We start from the raw sequence: 16,446 nt of genomic DNA, 5'->3' as shown, positions 1-16,446 counted from the left end.
ATTCCATCCCCTTTGTTCACTTCCCGAGCTTTGTGTGGGAATTAGGGGGTGCGCACACAGAGCAGTGCTTGGTCATTCCACCAGTCAGCCCTTCGCCTGAAGTGTAGCAGCTTCCCATTCATGCGGTGTGGTCTCCAACAGGCATTCTGTCTCCCTGATACTAGTCCTTATGCAGCCACGTAAAGGTCGTTACATGCTCTCTCTGTGGGTCGAGAGTCGATTGAATTCAGTGTCAATGTAGTCCTAGTTCCACCGTATTCAGTAGGTGAAGAGGCAGCTGTGGCTCAGGAATTAAGACGGGGCACGTGAAAGGAGACCCGTTTGGATCTCGCCTCTGACCCTTCCTAGCGTGGGCCCCGGGCGAATCGCTTTATTTCCATGACCTGACCAAAAGGTCCTCTGGAGGAGGAAATGGAAAGGCCCGGGAAACCCCAGTGATAAGGCCTTTCGTTGGGTCACCAAGAGTGGGACTGACTCAGTGAACGACTGAACACAACCAAAAAGCAGCCGTTGAACAGGCTAACATTTACAGCATTTGGGTAAATATTTGCTCAAAGGAAGAGCGACACACAGCGAGCTAGTTTAAAAGAAGTGGTTCTCTTGATACTTACAGAAGGTAAATGCGTGACATTCTGCTTCTATGAAGGAAAGCACCCAGAAATAGCTCCCATTCCTACACATTTCCTATTGCAAAACACCGTTTTCTGTCAGTGGGGAGCTGGCAGGATTTCCATGGCAACAAGGTAGCATCGTGTTTGGGGCTGCTGTTCTGCACGGCTTTTTCTTGGCAAAGATATGGGTGTGGCTTTTCCTGTCCTCCTTCAGCTTATTTTACAGACAAGGAAACGACGCAAACCAAGCTAAGTGTCGTGGCCGGGTTTGAGGCCAGACTGGAGCGCGGGTAGATTCATCTTCCCAGGGCCTGCCTTGCCCCTCTGCCTAGTGCCCTTTAGGATCCGCGATATGTCATGTAGTGAAGAGGTTGGAGTATCCGTGTGTGTGCCTGACATTGCTTTGTTTTGTGGCCGTGTTGCATATTCCTTTGGCTCGTGATCTGATTCTAGAACATTCCAGAGTTTTCTGTTTGAGGCGGAACATGCCATCTTGTTGTCGCTCTTCTTCCTTCCCCTGTTCCAGATCTGGTGTTTGGGAAATGAAACTCGGTTTCATATCAACAAGACTGTGGACGCCTCCATGCGGTCGGTGGTGATCGGCGGCTTGTTCCCGGGCGTTCAGTATCAGGTAGAAGTGGCGGCCAGCACCAGTGCCGGAACCGGCGTGAGAAGCGATCCCCAGCCCATCGTCATCGGTGAGTCGTCCCCAAGCTGGCCTCCAGCTGCCTTTGTTTCCCTAATTCATTAACCGAGGCCACAATGTCAATCCCCCCGGAGTGGTTCAGCCTTTCAAAGGACAGGCCATGCCAAGGCATAGCAACCCCCTCTTCGGTCTATGCAGCCGTCCCAGCACAGGGAGCCGCCACCTCCGCCGACTTCTCTTAGTGCTATGAACTCTGCATGTACACGATGCTTTCCCCACGTGATGCTCCTTCAGATACTTGAAGCCCGTATCACATCCCAGCCGGCTTGCATTAAAATAGTACAGAATCAGCAGCCAGCGGTCTGGCCTGTCTGCGAGTTTAGACAGCTGAAGTCACTCATTCGGCAGTGCTCAAAGGGATTCTCTTTGCCGTGGCGTAGAAAACGCCCGTCCTTAGCCTGAACGCGACCCATCCGTCTCCCGGTCCGAGTCCACTCAGGGAACTGCGGGTTATAACTGGTGTCTTCCCCAAACAGTCCAAACTAGCGAACTTCCTTTCACAAATAACTTGATTAAAAAACATCCACCCCAAAGTTTTGTAGCTAAACGAATTGAGTTTGCATAGTGTGTGCGATGGAATTTGGGGTGCTTGAACCCCCAGAAATCACTCTAGTAAGCAGGCAGGAGATGTGATAAGATGCTGGCTCAGAAAAGGCACCTTTATTGGGAGAAAAGTGGACAGGGGGAAAGGGAGGAGGAGAGAGGAATGGAAGGAAAAGGGACCCTGCCCACACCACCGGCTTGCTCAGCTAGAAATGTCCCCTCTCCTTCTGTGTACAGCCAGTCTTTCACCCTAATATTGGCCCAAGACTCTCCTGTGGCCTTCTATCCAATGGGGTGGGGGGGGGCTGTGATGGTTCAGATCTCGAGCTCATGGTTTCCAGCATTGTGTACCCCAAAGACCGCCATGATAAGAACAACAGGTCCACCAGGGGACTTTCCGCCTGGGACAGGAAAGGTACTCCCTCCCCTTCTTGGACACGGCAGGTTTCCCAGGCTACAGATAGACTCTTCTCAAGGCTTTGGAACATGACTCAGGAAAGCTACACCCTGGGGGGGGGGGCAGTTTATTGCCGGGAATAGTAATGCTGAGGGATCCCGAAAATTGGGGTTACAATAAGCCAAACACTGGCCCGAGTTCCACACTGAATCTCAGCCCACACACAGCAATCAGTCACCAAACATTTAAGCACTTCCTATATTCCAGGAACTGTGCTGAACTCTGGGAGTACAAAAGGCGGAAAGAGACAATCTCTGCCCTCAGGAAGCTTAAGATCTAGTGAGAGAGAGAGAGAGAGAGAGGGAGAGAGAGAGAGAGAGAGAGAGAGAGAGAGAGAGAGAGAGTGAGAGAGAGAGAGAGAGAGGGAGAGAGGGAGAGGGAGAGGGAGAGGGAGAGGGAGAGGGAGAGAGAGGGAGGGAGAGGGAGAGGGAGAGGGAGAGGGAGAGGGAGAGGGAGAGGGAGAGGGAGAGGGAGAGGGAGAGGGAGAGGGAGAGGGAGAGAGAGGGAGGGAGAGGGAGAGGGAGAGGGAGTAGGCCAGCAGATATGTTCAAACGAGTCATATACGGGCTAATTAGGAAATATTTTTAAAAGGAAGGTACTATAATTAGGATATATTGGGAGAGCCCTACTTAAGAAGATGGAATCTTGGGTGGCTCAGCGAATGGAGAGCCAGACCCAGAGATGGGAGGTCCTGGGTTCAAATCTGGCCTCAGACACTTCCCAGCTGGGTGACCCTGGGTGAGTCCCTTCACCCCTATTGCCTAGCCCTTACCACTGAGGGTTGAAAAATAAATAAATAATAAATAACATAACATATGAATAATGAAGAAAATAAATAATAAGATAAATAAACCCAAACAGGACATTTTTATACAATTTGGAAATTCGTAAGTAGCCACTGATATGTAGTGAGTGGAGGAACGGTAGGACGAGACCTGGGCTTTGTGGCAGGCAGACCCACGAGCAAGCCATTGCAGTATCCAGGCGGGAGATGCCGAGGCTCTGTGCCCGTCTTCGTCGGAGGAGGATGGGGGCACAGTTAGAGATGTTGCCAGAGCGAAAGCCATAAGCCTTCAAGCTCTTGAGTATGAAGGGGGTGAGAAATAGCGAGGAGCCGAGGCTGGGAGTCCATCACTTGCAGTCCTCTTAGATCGGGGAACTGGCCAAGGAGCCCAGAAGTGAAATGAGGTGGAAGAGTTCGGTGTGTATGAAGGAATCAGCACTGTGACATGACCAGGCTAGATGGGGTTGTCCCTCAGTGTGCGGAGAAGGTTCGGTGGAAACTCTCCGAGAAGCATTTGCCTTGTAGCGCTCCCTTTCCAGGACCCTCAGTGTTACTGTTCCTTAGACAGAACTGCCCCCCCCCCCCGCCGCCGCCATCTTTGCTGTTCCCGACTGCTCCCAAAGACCCTGAGCAGAGTTTACCATCTGTAGCCTGGGAAACCTGCCAAGTCAAGGCTAGTCCCTGTACTGTCCTGGGCTGGACGTTCCATCATGATCACCGACCCACTGCTCAGGAGAGCTTTTAGGGGCACGCAGTGATGGTCAAGACTGTCCGCAGGGCCACCCATCACATGGGATGGGACAGAGGGAAGCAGGGTAGTCTTGGTCAATACTACAAAAGGCCCGCAGAGGGGACGGTGTTGCCCGGAGCAAGCAGCTGGCGTGGGGAGAATCCCTGCTCTTCACTTGCCCTCCCCTTGCACACCCCCACTTCCCTGCTAGCTCTCTGCTGTTTTCCCCAATAAAACTGCCTCTTTTGCTGCCAGCATCTTCTCAAGTCTCCTGTCTGCTCATTAGAGGGATTTCTGAGGGGGGTTCAAGCATCCCAAACTTTCACTCCACACACTGACAATGATAACGCAGCAGTAACGCCCCCAAGGGAATGACCTGTAAATTGCGTTGCTGTTACTAGCAATGATATCGTAGTGCTTTCAAGTGTGTAAAGCTCTAATTTGTGTAATGAAATTGTAATTCTGTCATTTTAATTTTGTAATTGTATTTTTGATAACATTTTATTGAAAAATGGTAAAGCTGGACTCTGCTGTGCCGTACTGTACTATAAGAGGGTCCTCACAGTGACCCTGGGAGACAGATGTTCTCATTATCCGCATTTTGCAGATGAAGACAGAAAGCCAAAAGAAGTTAAGGGACTTGTCCAAGCTTGAACAGCTACTAAGTTCCTGAGGTCCCATTTGAACTCAGATCTTATGACTGCTGCTTCAGCATCCTCTCCACTTTACCACCCAACTGTCCAGACTGTGGTCTAACATAATTATATAAAAATATAGAATATATGTTTAATCTAAAAATATGTCTTCGGCAGCTTTCTCTTGCTATATGATCATGGACAGATTTCTGGAATTACCAATCAAATGTCCCCTCCCTCACGTGATTATAATATTACTCCATTACTCTGCTGCTGCAGGAAGTTCACAATCCTAACATTTGTTGAAATAGGAAACTGTTTCTCATGTGTTCTAGGAAACGGGTCCTTTATGAATTCCTAAGTGTGAACAAGAGAGAATTCAGCGATCAAACTTGTCTTGGAAATACCTGCTTATTCATTATCCATTATTCCCAGATGAAATCCACTTATCGATCCAAGAGCAATTGCTAGGATTTTACTGTTTTGAAATTTTTCTAAAACATACATTTGATGGAGAAAATAAATACTGGAATATCTCAAATATTGATACGTTAAATATATTTACATGAGATGGATGCCTTTTAAATAAATACATCATTGATACTAACAAATTTGATCCTTTCACACAGAAAACATTTGACTGTAAAGTGATTGTCTAATACATTAGAGCTAATTTAAGTTCTTTCTCATTTCACCTAATGTTAGGTGAACTTGGCAAGCATATGAGGGCCTTTCAGTAATTTCCATCTCTTTTTGAGGTTAAAGTATTTCTGGGCATTTAAGGCCTGTGAGTAAATAGAAATTTATATTTAATGTTATATTTAACAAAATATTAAATTCAGATCATAGCAGCCAGAAAAAAAGCAATTATGTCAGGAATTTGGGAAAAGATGGCAGCCAATTAAATGAATAAAAAGTCTTTGTTAGTAATGTTGAATTTTGGCTTTAGATTAGATAGATATGTACTTTCTCCCCATATTTTAAGCCCTTTTCATAGATTAAAAAAAAAGAATTTAAAATAATGAATTCCAAACATGTTAAATAAAAATAAAATGTGAACTGTGAAGCTGATAATTTCCCCTTGGATTTAGTTTAGCCTCATATATAGTTATCTGGTCATTTTCCCCCTACAGTTTCTTACATATTTTACAGGATTGAATATCTATTTTTTGACTGATTTATTTACTTAATTAATTTAGAATATTTTTCTGTGGATGCATGATTCGTGTTCTTTCCCTCCACCCTCCAAGGGCCAATGAGTAATTCCACTGGGTTTTACAAATGTCATTGATCAAGACCTATTTTCATATAATTAATATTTGCAATGGAGTTGATCATTTAGAATCTATAATCCCAATCATATCCCCACCAACCCATGTGATCAAGGAAATGTTTTTCTTCTGTGTTTCTACTCCCACAGTTCTTCCTCTGGATGTGGATAGTCCCTCATAAGTCCCTCAGAATTGCCTTAGATAATTGCATTGCTGCTAGTAGAGAAGTCCATTACATTCAATTGAGATACAATGTACACAACATTCTCCTGGTTCTGCTCCTCTCACTCTGCATCACTTCCTGGAGGTTGTTCCAGTCTCCATGGAATTCCTCCAGTTCATTATTTCTTTCAGCACAATAGTATTCCATCACCAACATATACCACAATTTGTTCAGCCATTCCCCAATGGAAGGGCATCCCCTCATTTTCCAATTTTTTGCACCACAAAGAGCGCAGCTATGAATATTTTTGTACATATATTTTTCCCTATTATCTCTTTGGGATATAAACCCAGCAGCGCTATGACTGAATCAAAGGGCAGACAGTCTTTTAGCACCCCTTGGGCATAGTTCCAAATTGCCCTAAAGAATGGTTGGACCAATTCACAACTCCACCAGCTATGTATTAGTGTCCCAATTTTGCCACATCCCCTACAGCATTTATTATTTTCCTTTACTGTCATATTGGCCAATTCCTAGGTGTGAGGTGTTATCTCAGTGTTGTTTTGATTTGCATTTCTCTAATTATGAGAGATTTAGAACACTTTTTCATGTGCTTATTGATAGTTTTGATCTTTTTATCTGAAAACTGCCTATTCATGTCCCTTGCCCATTTATCAATTGGGGAATGACTTGATTTTTTGTACAATTGACTAAGTTAATTATGAATTTGAAAAATCAGACCTTTGTCAGAAGATCTTTTGTTATAAAGATTTTACCCCAAATTTGTTGCTTCCCTTCTAATTCTGATTGCATTGGGGTTTTTTTGTACAAAACCTTTTTAATTTAATGTAATCAAAATTATCCATTTCACATTTTGTAATATTCCTTATTTCTTGCTTTGTCTTGAATTCTTACATTTACCATAGATCTGACAGGTATACTATTCCATGTTCACCTAAATAACTTGTTTCCTTCTTTATATTGAAGTCTTTTACACATTTTGAATTTATCCTGGTAAAGCATGTGAGATGCTGATCTAAACCTAATCTCATCAATACTGCTTTCCAATTTCCCCATCAGTTTTTGTCATATAGTGGGTTCTTGTCCCAAAAGCTGGGATCTTTAGGCTTGTCATAAACTGTCTTGCTGAGGTCACTTACCCCAAGTCTATTCCATTGATCCTCCTTTCTGTCTCTTAGCCAATACCAGATTGTTTTGATGAATAATGCTTTATAGTACAGTTTAAAATCTGATACTCCTAGGCCCTCCATCTTTCATATTTTTTCATTAGTGTTTTTATTAGTTGTATAGTTTTTCATTTAAATTTTCATTAATTAGTTCACATTTCATTTTCATGGTTTCTTTATTGGTAACAAAATTTCATTAGTTCATTTTCATTAGTTCATCATGTTCATAATTTGATATTCTTGATCTTTGTTCTTCCAGATGAACTTTGTTATAACTTTTTTCTAATTAAATAAATTTCAATTAAAAAGTTTATTGGCAGTTTGACAGGTATGGCACTGAATAACTAAATTAAATTGGGTAGAATTATCATTTTTATTGCTTACCCAGGAGCAATTAATAGTTTTACAGTTATTTAGATCTAGTTTTAATTGTGTGAAAAGTGTTTTGTTGTTGTATTGATATAATTCCTGTGTTTGTCTTGACAAACAGATTCCTAAATATTTTATATTTTCCAGGGTGATTTTAACCAAAATTTCTCTTTCTAACTTCTGCTGCTGAGATGTGTTGGAAATATCTAGAAATACTGATGATTTTTATGGGTTTCTTTTGTATCCTACAACTTTGCTAAAGTTGTTGATTATTTCCACTAGATTTTTAGTTGATTTTCTAGGATTCTTTAAGTAAACCATCATATCATCCACAAAGAGTAATAGTTCAGTCTCCTCATTGCCTATTTTAATACATTTAATTTCTCTTTCTTCTCTAATTACTGCTGTTTCTAGTACAATGTTAAATAATAGAGGTGATAATGGGCATCCTTGTTTCACTCCTGATCTTATTGGGAAGGCTTCTAGTTTACCCCCATTGCAGATGATGTTTGCTGATAGTTTTAGATAGACACTGTTTATTATTTTTAGGAAAGACCCTTCTACTCCTATACTTTCTAGTGTTTTTAATAGGAATAGATGTTGTATTTTGTCAAAGGCTTTTTCTGCATCTATTGAGATAATCATGTGATTTTTGTTAGTTTGCTTGTTGATGTGGTCAATTATGTGGATGGTTTTCCTGATATTGAATTGAATTGAAAAACCATCCTTGCATTCCTGGTATAAATCCCACCTGATCATAGTGAATAACCCTCCTGATCACTTGCTGGAGTCTTTTTGCTAGTATCCTATTTAAGATGTTTGCATCTATGTTCATTAAGGAGATTAGTCTGTAATTTTCTTTCTCTGTTTTTGGTCTGCCTGGCTTTGGAATCAGTACCATATTTGTGTCATAACACTCTTCAGTTTTTTAAGGCAAATTGTCCCAAATTATACTATATCAGTTTCACTTCTTGGCTCCTCTCACATAAGGAAATGGCTTCTTTCAATTTTCACAACAAAGCAATTCAGAGAGACATTTCTTTGAACTATTCAGAGTATTAAACATTAGATTATATCTGTTTCCAGTGAATTCCAGCAGAATTGTATCATACAGTTAATTTATTCTTAAGGAGTATATTTAAGATCATGTGTTATTCTTAGGATATGATGTGTAGCTTACCCTTGTTTTCATTTTTAAAATTTTTCCTCTTATTTATACTTATTTATCTATATTTCTAATCATTCTTATGAGTACTAAAATTCATTTAAATGAGTTTTTCTATTAAAGAAAGGTATTTTTTTGGGAGATGTGGCTTTGAATTTATTAAAAGTTTTTTTCCCTGAGAAATTTGAAATGTTTTGTAAATTTTATTCTTATTATGTCTTAAAAAATAATTTTGTGCTGAAAATAGTATTGGAATATTTGAAATAAAGAAGAAAAATCACATTTTTATTATGAAAACTTGTTCCTTAGAATTTTCTTTATTTTTATTTTTAAATTCATTGTTTTACTGCAGAAGAAACTCATTTTTTCCCTTAATGATCCCCCAAATTCTATTATAATGAACTTGTTTGGCAGTCATACATGAACATACTTTCTTTGAATGGTACCTTAGTAAGTTCTAATCCCCATTTCCTTTAGAATTTTCATTTCACATATCATGTTTCCTTTTCTTTTAGATTCCTTATGGATCATTGCTATTAATGAATCCCTTGATATAAATATTATATACTTCAATATATGACCAATTTACTATTATTAAAAGCAATTCAACTCTTCTAGGTCTCAGTCATCCTTTCTTATGGTGATTTTTACATAAGAAAATAAGATTCTAATTAATTGTTCTTCATTTCAGTTACAAAAATATGGTCATATTTGTTTGTATACATACATACAATAAAGATAAAGCAATGCCAGATGACAGAATTCATGTGGAATATTAAAAAGTAGATTTACAATATATTGGTTAAAAATATAGCTATTTTTCTTAAGTCATCTGGTCCTTTCATGCTCATATTATATGGTTGGTATAATATATAAAACAGCTCTAAAATTTCCCAGTAATAGTTAAAATCAAATCTGATGTGCCTAATTAATTTGGGGCTCTAACAAATTAGTTTTGTTCTTCATTAGGCTCCAGTGGGAGGAAGACAATCTATTTCATTACTTTTTTTGTCTGCCAGAACAATGGAGCGTTACAGGTCACCACATCCCTTGTCTATGCTTTAATGAGCAGAACTGACATCACTGTTACTGAAACACAAATGCATTTTGGTTTCTGCATATGTAGATCTATATTACCTCAGATTACATACGTAGAACATGTGCTCTCGCGTCTGATTTCTCACACTCTATTTTGTTTCTGTTGGTGGTAATTGTCCTGCCCTCACTGGGACAATATTTAGCTAATACAACATTCGCCATGTACGATTTTCACAGCACACGAATGCTTAATGATACACATATATTTGATCATTTCAGATAGGAAGGGGCTGACATATAGTCTAAAGGAGCCTGCATTTTGTTTTTCCCAGTTTATAAAGGAAGGATTTCTTGGGAAAGGATATACTTATTTCAGAGAAGCTTGTGAGCCGACCTCTTAGGGTTGTAGTGAGGAAAGTTGAGATGTTTGTAAAGCATTTGGAACCCTTAAAGCATTATATACTGCTAGTTACTGTCAATAACTTTGGACATGAAATAGTTCAAACTCTTGAAGCTCTCTGCGTGATTCAGCAGTTATGTTTTTGACTCCAGATCTTTGCTGGTCATACATTAGCAAACGCTTATTAAAATACTCTGTGCCAGGAACTTTGTTCAGCACTGGGGACAAAAATGCAAAGCAAAAGCAAGGTTGCAAGCTAACTTTACCACATGAACTACAAAGTGGAAGGGAGAGTGCAGGATGAAGGTACCCACCGTGGGCCATGGAAGAGGAGGATAGAGTAAACCCTAGTGAGAAACGAAGGCTCTCATGATAGAATATTTAGCTCTTCTTTTTTAAAATGTACTATGAGGAGTGGACTCTCTTTCTATATTTGAAATATAGACTGGGCCTATAGTTTACTGTCTTGCCTCCATTCTCTTCCCCCTCCAAGCCTGATTCCACTCAGATGTCAAATGAATTTTCTTAAAGAAGTATTGGGCTCACCCTGTCTCACACTCTCCTCCTCAGACTCTAGTGGCTGTTATTGCCTCCAGGATCAATTATAAATTTCTTTGGAATTTAGGACCTTTCACAGCCTAACATTTCTTACCTTTCCAATCTTTTTACACTTGATTCCCCCTCAACTTTACAGTCCAGTGACATCAGCCTTCTTCCTCTACCTTTCACAGGGCATCCGTCACTGACTCCTTGCCTTTTCATTGGCTGTCCTTTGGCTGTTTTCCAGCAAAATATGTCCAATTCAAGGAAGCAACATACATATCAAGTATAACCATGAACTTTACCTATATGAATGTGGACAAAGTATCAGACCAAACAAGCAGAGGAAACATCACTCTGTGATAAGCTGTATTCTTCAGGATCTCCGTGCACTTTCATGAGTTTTAGATATAATGTTCCATGACTAAAAGAAGTTGTGTTTGTGTGCTCTAATACATGGTATTTTTAGACTCTGATATATGACTGTAATTACATGTTGCTGTCAACTATGCAAAATACACTAATCTTCACATTCGCATGGCCTTAAGGAACACACAATGAGAAACTAGAACGATTGTCCTGCAGTTGTGTCTTCTTGGGTGTATTTGTGTATGGCTACCCCTATGTAGTGTCTTGATGGTTTGCCTTTACTTCTTCTTTTTCCCATCAAGGGGGACGTAATGAAGTGATCATCACTGAAAATAACAACAGCATCACTGAACAAATAACAGATGTTGTGAAGCAGCCAGCCTTTATAGCCGGTATTGGAGGTGCATGCTGGGTAATTCTGATGGGTTTCAGCATCTGGTTGTATTGGCGCAGAAAGAAGAGAAAGGGACTCAGCAATTATGCTGGTAAGGAGCTCTTCCTCACTAAAAATTGATGGTATTCCCAGACACAAAGGTGTGAGAAAGGGAATTATTTAGGAATCCCATGACTTGATTTATCTGTTCTGAAAGTTTCCTTTTGGAACTGGACCCTTAGTAGTGCTCTGCTGCACTGCTCAGCACACATCAGATCATCGTTACGAGATCCCGTCTTTGTTCGTACGAGGGATAGCTCAGATGCTGTAAAGCACAGATCGCGTAGCTCTTGCTGAATTCAGGTTAAAGGCAACAACCACATCAAGGATAACAAGAGCCTCTTGGATGTTTCTGAATCCTTTCTCATTTGCAAGAGCGTTTCTGAAACCCATCTGTTTTCTCCCTAAAACAAGTTAACATTTCAAACAATAGCTCAAATCCTTTCTGTTCGAGAATCAGAACTCAAATCCAAATTGCCTCGCAAGTGTCTAGTCACAAAAAGACTTTCCCCTCTAAAGGAAGCCCAGCAGATTCCCGGTAATGGGCCGTCATCAGGTAATTGTGGTTGCTCCGAATTGCACCGAAATGCTCACTGCTTTCCGTTCCGTAGAACCCTCAGACCAGTATAGTCCTTAAAAACAGCCAAGAAAATGTTGAATTCAATGGGTGCGTGTGTAGACAGGACCTGTGAAGTTCTGATTAGCTGCCAGAATTTCCTTTTTAGGAATTCACATGAGAAGTCATAGAACCTTAAAAGTGAGCAGCACGTTGGCCACGAAATGTTCCTAAAGCTGGGTAGGGAGAAAGTCCTAGAGCTAGAATACTAGAACTCACAACCACTAACTTTCCTGCACGCCTCACTAGGAATTGTAACAGCTGGTGACATACGCTAAATGCTTGACGGTGTTACTAAGGCATTTTATCATCTCTGAGTAAACTAGCACAGCCGGGGTCTGTGAGTGGGACCTAACGGGCATTACAAGTCAAGGAATAAGACCGTTACTGAATTCGTTATTTATTACACAGTTGACAACACTGACATTTTCACAATAAAACAGTTAGATAATATCACTACACATTTGAGATTTACAAAGAGCACATATTTAACGAAAGAAAGATGAGTCTTTTGTTTAGTTTGCTCTAAGATTTAAAATAATCATCAAAGCAAATTCATTTAAATTTCAAGCCAAACACCCTAAATGGTAACTAATCAGCCGTCTACCATTTTTGTTCCCCACTGACTGCTGACTGGCTAGTTCACAAAGCTCATTTCTAAACATTGCTTCTAACACCAAATCATCAGTGGGGGACTCTTAAAGGAAAGAAGAGCCTGGCAGAATCTGAACTCATGATGTTTACCTTCTTGTTTTGCAGTCCAGTCCTTCACCTTCACCCCTGCAGGTACTGTCCATCAGTCCGTGTGTTTCTTCAGTCATCTTCCATTTCGTCCAGTTGAATATGTATTTCCATAAACATCTCAGCAATTAGAGATACCCAATCAAGGAAGACTTAGTTTTTATCTTCATTGATAACAATGAAACATAGCAGTTACTCAAGAGAAAGTTGAAATGTGCCAATTCTTAGACGTATCATTTTTCTGTGGCATATTATCCCTCTAGCGGCTCATTCATTCACTCTAGTCCTTTTAGTCAGAAGAGTTTAGCAGTCACCAGGCCAGTGTTTTCAATGAGTTAATTACTACAAAAGCCAGAGTGGCAACTTTTACATTTTATTTTGACTTCGTTGGGGGTTTTGTTTTGTTTTACAAAGGGTCAAATTCCTCTCCTCTGATGATCTGGAGAGTTAACTTGGATACATTTGTAAGTCATTTTGTGTCATAAAATAGGAGGCCTGAATACTCTAGGAAATTTCAGATCGGAGGAATTTCCTTAATCAGTCCTTTTCAGATGCTTCTTCCCGTGTCTCATAGTCAGGACCCTAGAAGTCCTCAGAATGAAAAAGTGGGCATCATTGATGGTTTATTCCCTCTACGCTTCTGCTTCTCCAAAGTGTTTCACGTATTGCTAAGAAGATTTCAGAGTTTCACTCTGAGGACATGTTTCTTTCCTCAAGTCCTCAAATATTTTGAAAATGGGCGTGTCTATGCATTTGTTGTCTTAACTGATTTCTGTGTTCTGTTTCAAAACTCTTTCTATTCTTAAACTACGTGCCGAATGGCTTCCATAAAGATTCAGCGTCTCTTGGAACGTCTTTCCATATTTCTTCAAAGTAGATCATAGAATTTCTAAAAGAGGAGCACGTCGTTTTTGTGATGTCCAAAATACAGTTACTCTTTCGGTCAGTTCCCGTCCCTTTGACCAACTGATGCACAATGGAGGCATTGAAAGATTGATCTTCTGTGATGTGCGACGAATACACATGGAAAAGCAGACCTACTTAGTGGTGGCCTATTTCAAATATTTCTGAAGGAGAACAGTGCCTTGGAAGTTATGTCTGTCTACACGCCCTTTCCCAGTGTGAGACATGAGAACTTGGTGTGCTTTTCCACAGTCTCCCTAGTCTGTACAGGGAAGAGAATTTGATGCTCCTCCTTTCAGATAAAGACGGGAAGCTCTGATTGTCAGTAAGCGTGTGCAGATTTCTTATCGTCTCCCCACACTACTGGATCTATGTGTGTGTCCATAGAAATAATGAAATATAAACACGTGTGGGGTGGGTCCATATGAATGGAGATATGGGCCCCCGAACAACTTCTCCAAAGTACCCAATTTCTGAAATAAAATATTCCACAGCTGTGTTTGGTAGAGTAGTCTGTTGGCATTCGGCTAAATTGTCCCACATTTTCCGCTTCCCTGAAGAATTGCCCTTTTGTCTCTTCTGTGGTGAATGATGCTGAGCAGTGTTTTAGGTGTGGACATATATGGAGCTTCTTCTTGGCTTTCAGACACCCAGACGGGTTTGTCCATTTCTGCCTCAAGCAGTCATGACTGGAGCCAAACAAGAAGGAAAGAGGTCAGGGTCCTAGTACCTCCCCGACAGATATGTCCAATTCCTCTCCTCAGACGCTTGTTACCTGACTTCCCAGCCTGCGCTCTGGTTAACAACACTTAAATTGTGTTGGATCGTCCTTGAATGAAAACTAAACACCTGTTATGAGATTTGGAGATTTTCCCATTTTGTGTATGAGAGAATTTAAAGAGACATCCACCACACGCGGCAGAACGAGCGTTGGCACAAAGACAATGATCCAGCTTCCTCTGCACGGTTATGCGTTTTCATGACCCGAGAGGAGAATTTGGCCCGCAGACACTCTACCTTTTAGCCATTCCATGATAAGCTATACTAAGGTCCTGTCTTTTCATGTTCACCCTCTGCTCCAATGCCCCACATACAAATATGCATGCCAGGTTTGCTCCTGGCCCAGAGGAGGGAAGCTCAGCCAAAACAGGTACCGCCTCCTTCCCACAGAACATGGGGGCTCGTTCCACTTTCTCTGCACCTCGGGGGGAAGGGGTTTTGCTTTTGCTCTTTTATTGAAAATTCAGGGACTTCCAATCAGGTCCCTGCTTGGTCCAGAAGTCAACAACCTCAGTAGCTATTAGAGACGTGGAAACGTGAGAAGAGACTGGAAAAATAATGAGGTGCCTTTGAAGAAGGATAGCATTTCCTTTCACACAGTAAATTAAGAAACCGCTCAGTAGAGAAATATAGCATGAATGTGCAAAGGGAGGAACTGTTTGGACCCATCTATCTTCCATGAAGATTTGGCTATTTGCTCAATTGTCATCATGCCATGAAAAGAGGCCATCAAGCGAGTGTGGAGAGTAACCCGATGTCTACCTGCGAGCAGGTGAAAACCCTCTTGCTTACGGCTACAGATTTTGTGAAACGGAGTCCATGGAAACCAATTAAAATCAGAGAGGAAACTGTCAAATCCTCAACCATTTCCCACACAGATCTTAAAACTGCTGAAGTTGGCATTATCGGGCAGCCAAAAGATTTCACGGAATTTTTAAACACTGGATATCGAGTCTGAGTTAATGCTTATTAAAAGAGGATTAATCTACATCCCGATTTGAGAAAGAGCTTATCGGCAAAAGGAATGAGGACTGGCTGGCAACATGGAAGTTTTCATTTGTGGGGAGAAAATGTGCTTTCCTGGAGATAGGGACCCAGAGTGCCAGTTTATTATACTCGGGTGCTTTTCCCAGTTCTGGCAGGGTGTGATTAGGGCGAGCACTGTCAGACGGTAGTACAGGTACTCCATGTCTGCTACAGACTTTGGCCAAATGCCCCAGAAAAGCCTAGCAATTTCTTCATCCTAATTACTGCATTGAAATCATCTGTGTGGTGACGGTTGAGGGCTCGCTGCAGTCCTCATCATTTGGTACCTGGTAAGCTTCCTCTGCATTCTTGAAACGTTCGCCTGGAAAATCCAGCCCTCTTCGCCTCACTTATTTAAGGGGTTCAGTATCAGAGACACAGAAAATGAAACAATCCTGCCCTCAGCGCACGTGAATTCCATTGAGCACGTAGAAAACTGTGTACAGTTCAGAAATACAAGGAAAACACCAAAGAATACACACGCGTCTTAGGAGAGACAAACCACAAACACTTTTAGAAATGCTCCACGAAGGACAACGCCATTCGGAGACAAAAACATTTCAGAATTCCTCCAAACAAGGCTGACCCAGTCCAAGTTTTCCTGCATCAAATCCGCATTCGTTACAAGCTGGGCAGGATGGGTGCCCTCCACCTTCTTGTACCTCCGAAAAACGTAACTCTCAAGCACCTGATTGAAATCAGACGTGCGCAAGGAGGACGGTTCTCGGATGCAAATGCATGTAAGTGTGACGCAGTTTGTTTGGGGCCAGACTGAAGTACTGTGTCGTTTTCTTCATATGGTTGTGCAGAGAATGAAAGCAATTGATAGGGGGTTCTTAGTCTAGCAGCATGCTTTAATCTACAATGTGTTCAGCTATTAGTCAAAGCAGAGGACAGGGAGAAAGAAGTGGATTGAAATCTGTTTCTCCCACAAGCTGAATGCAGAACTCTGTGCTCCGAAGAAACTACCTGGTCGATG

The 16,446-nt window shown here is 41.3% G+C and overlaps 1 protein-coding gene across 16 annotated transcripts in view; it reads left to right on the top strand.

Annotated features, from left to right (window-relative positions):
- Nucleotides 1-16,446, top strand: part of ROBO2 (roundabout guidance receptor 2) — a 608,856-nt gene that overhangs the window by 508,147 nt on the left and 84,263 nt on the right. For 11 of the 16 annotated variants that reach the window (XM_056807276.1, XM_056807277.1, XM_056807269.1 and 8 more), the window contains exons 16-17: nucleotides 1,138-1,309; nucleotides 11,271-11,453. In XM_056807276.1, coding sequence (XP_056663254.1) covers nucleotides 1,138-1,309; nucleotides 11,271-11,453 — 355 coding nt within the window. Of the gene's footprint in view, nucleotides 1-1,137; nucleotides 1,310-11,270; nucleotides 11,454-12,776; nucleotides 12,804-16,446 lie in introns of all 16 variants that reach the window. The other 5 variants (XM_056807275.1, XM_056807264.1, XM_056807263.1 and 2 more) reach the window with 1 other exon arrangement.

This window comes from Monodelphis domestica, chromosome 8 (genome assembly GCF_027887165.1).
Source record: "Monodelphis domestica isolate mMonDom1 chromosome 8, mMonDom1.pri, whole genome shotgun sequence".
In the NCBI taxonomy this organism is placed as follows: Eukaryota; Metazoa; Chordata; class Mammalia; order Didelphimorphia; family Didelphidae; genus Monodelphis; species Monodelphis domestica.
Note: the sequence above shows the minus strand (reverse complement) of the source record. Positions and strands in the feature narration are given on the sequence as shown.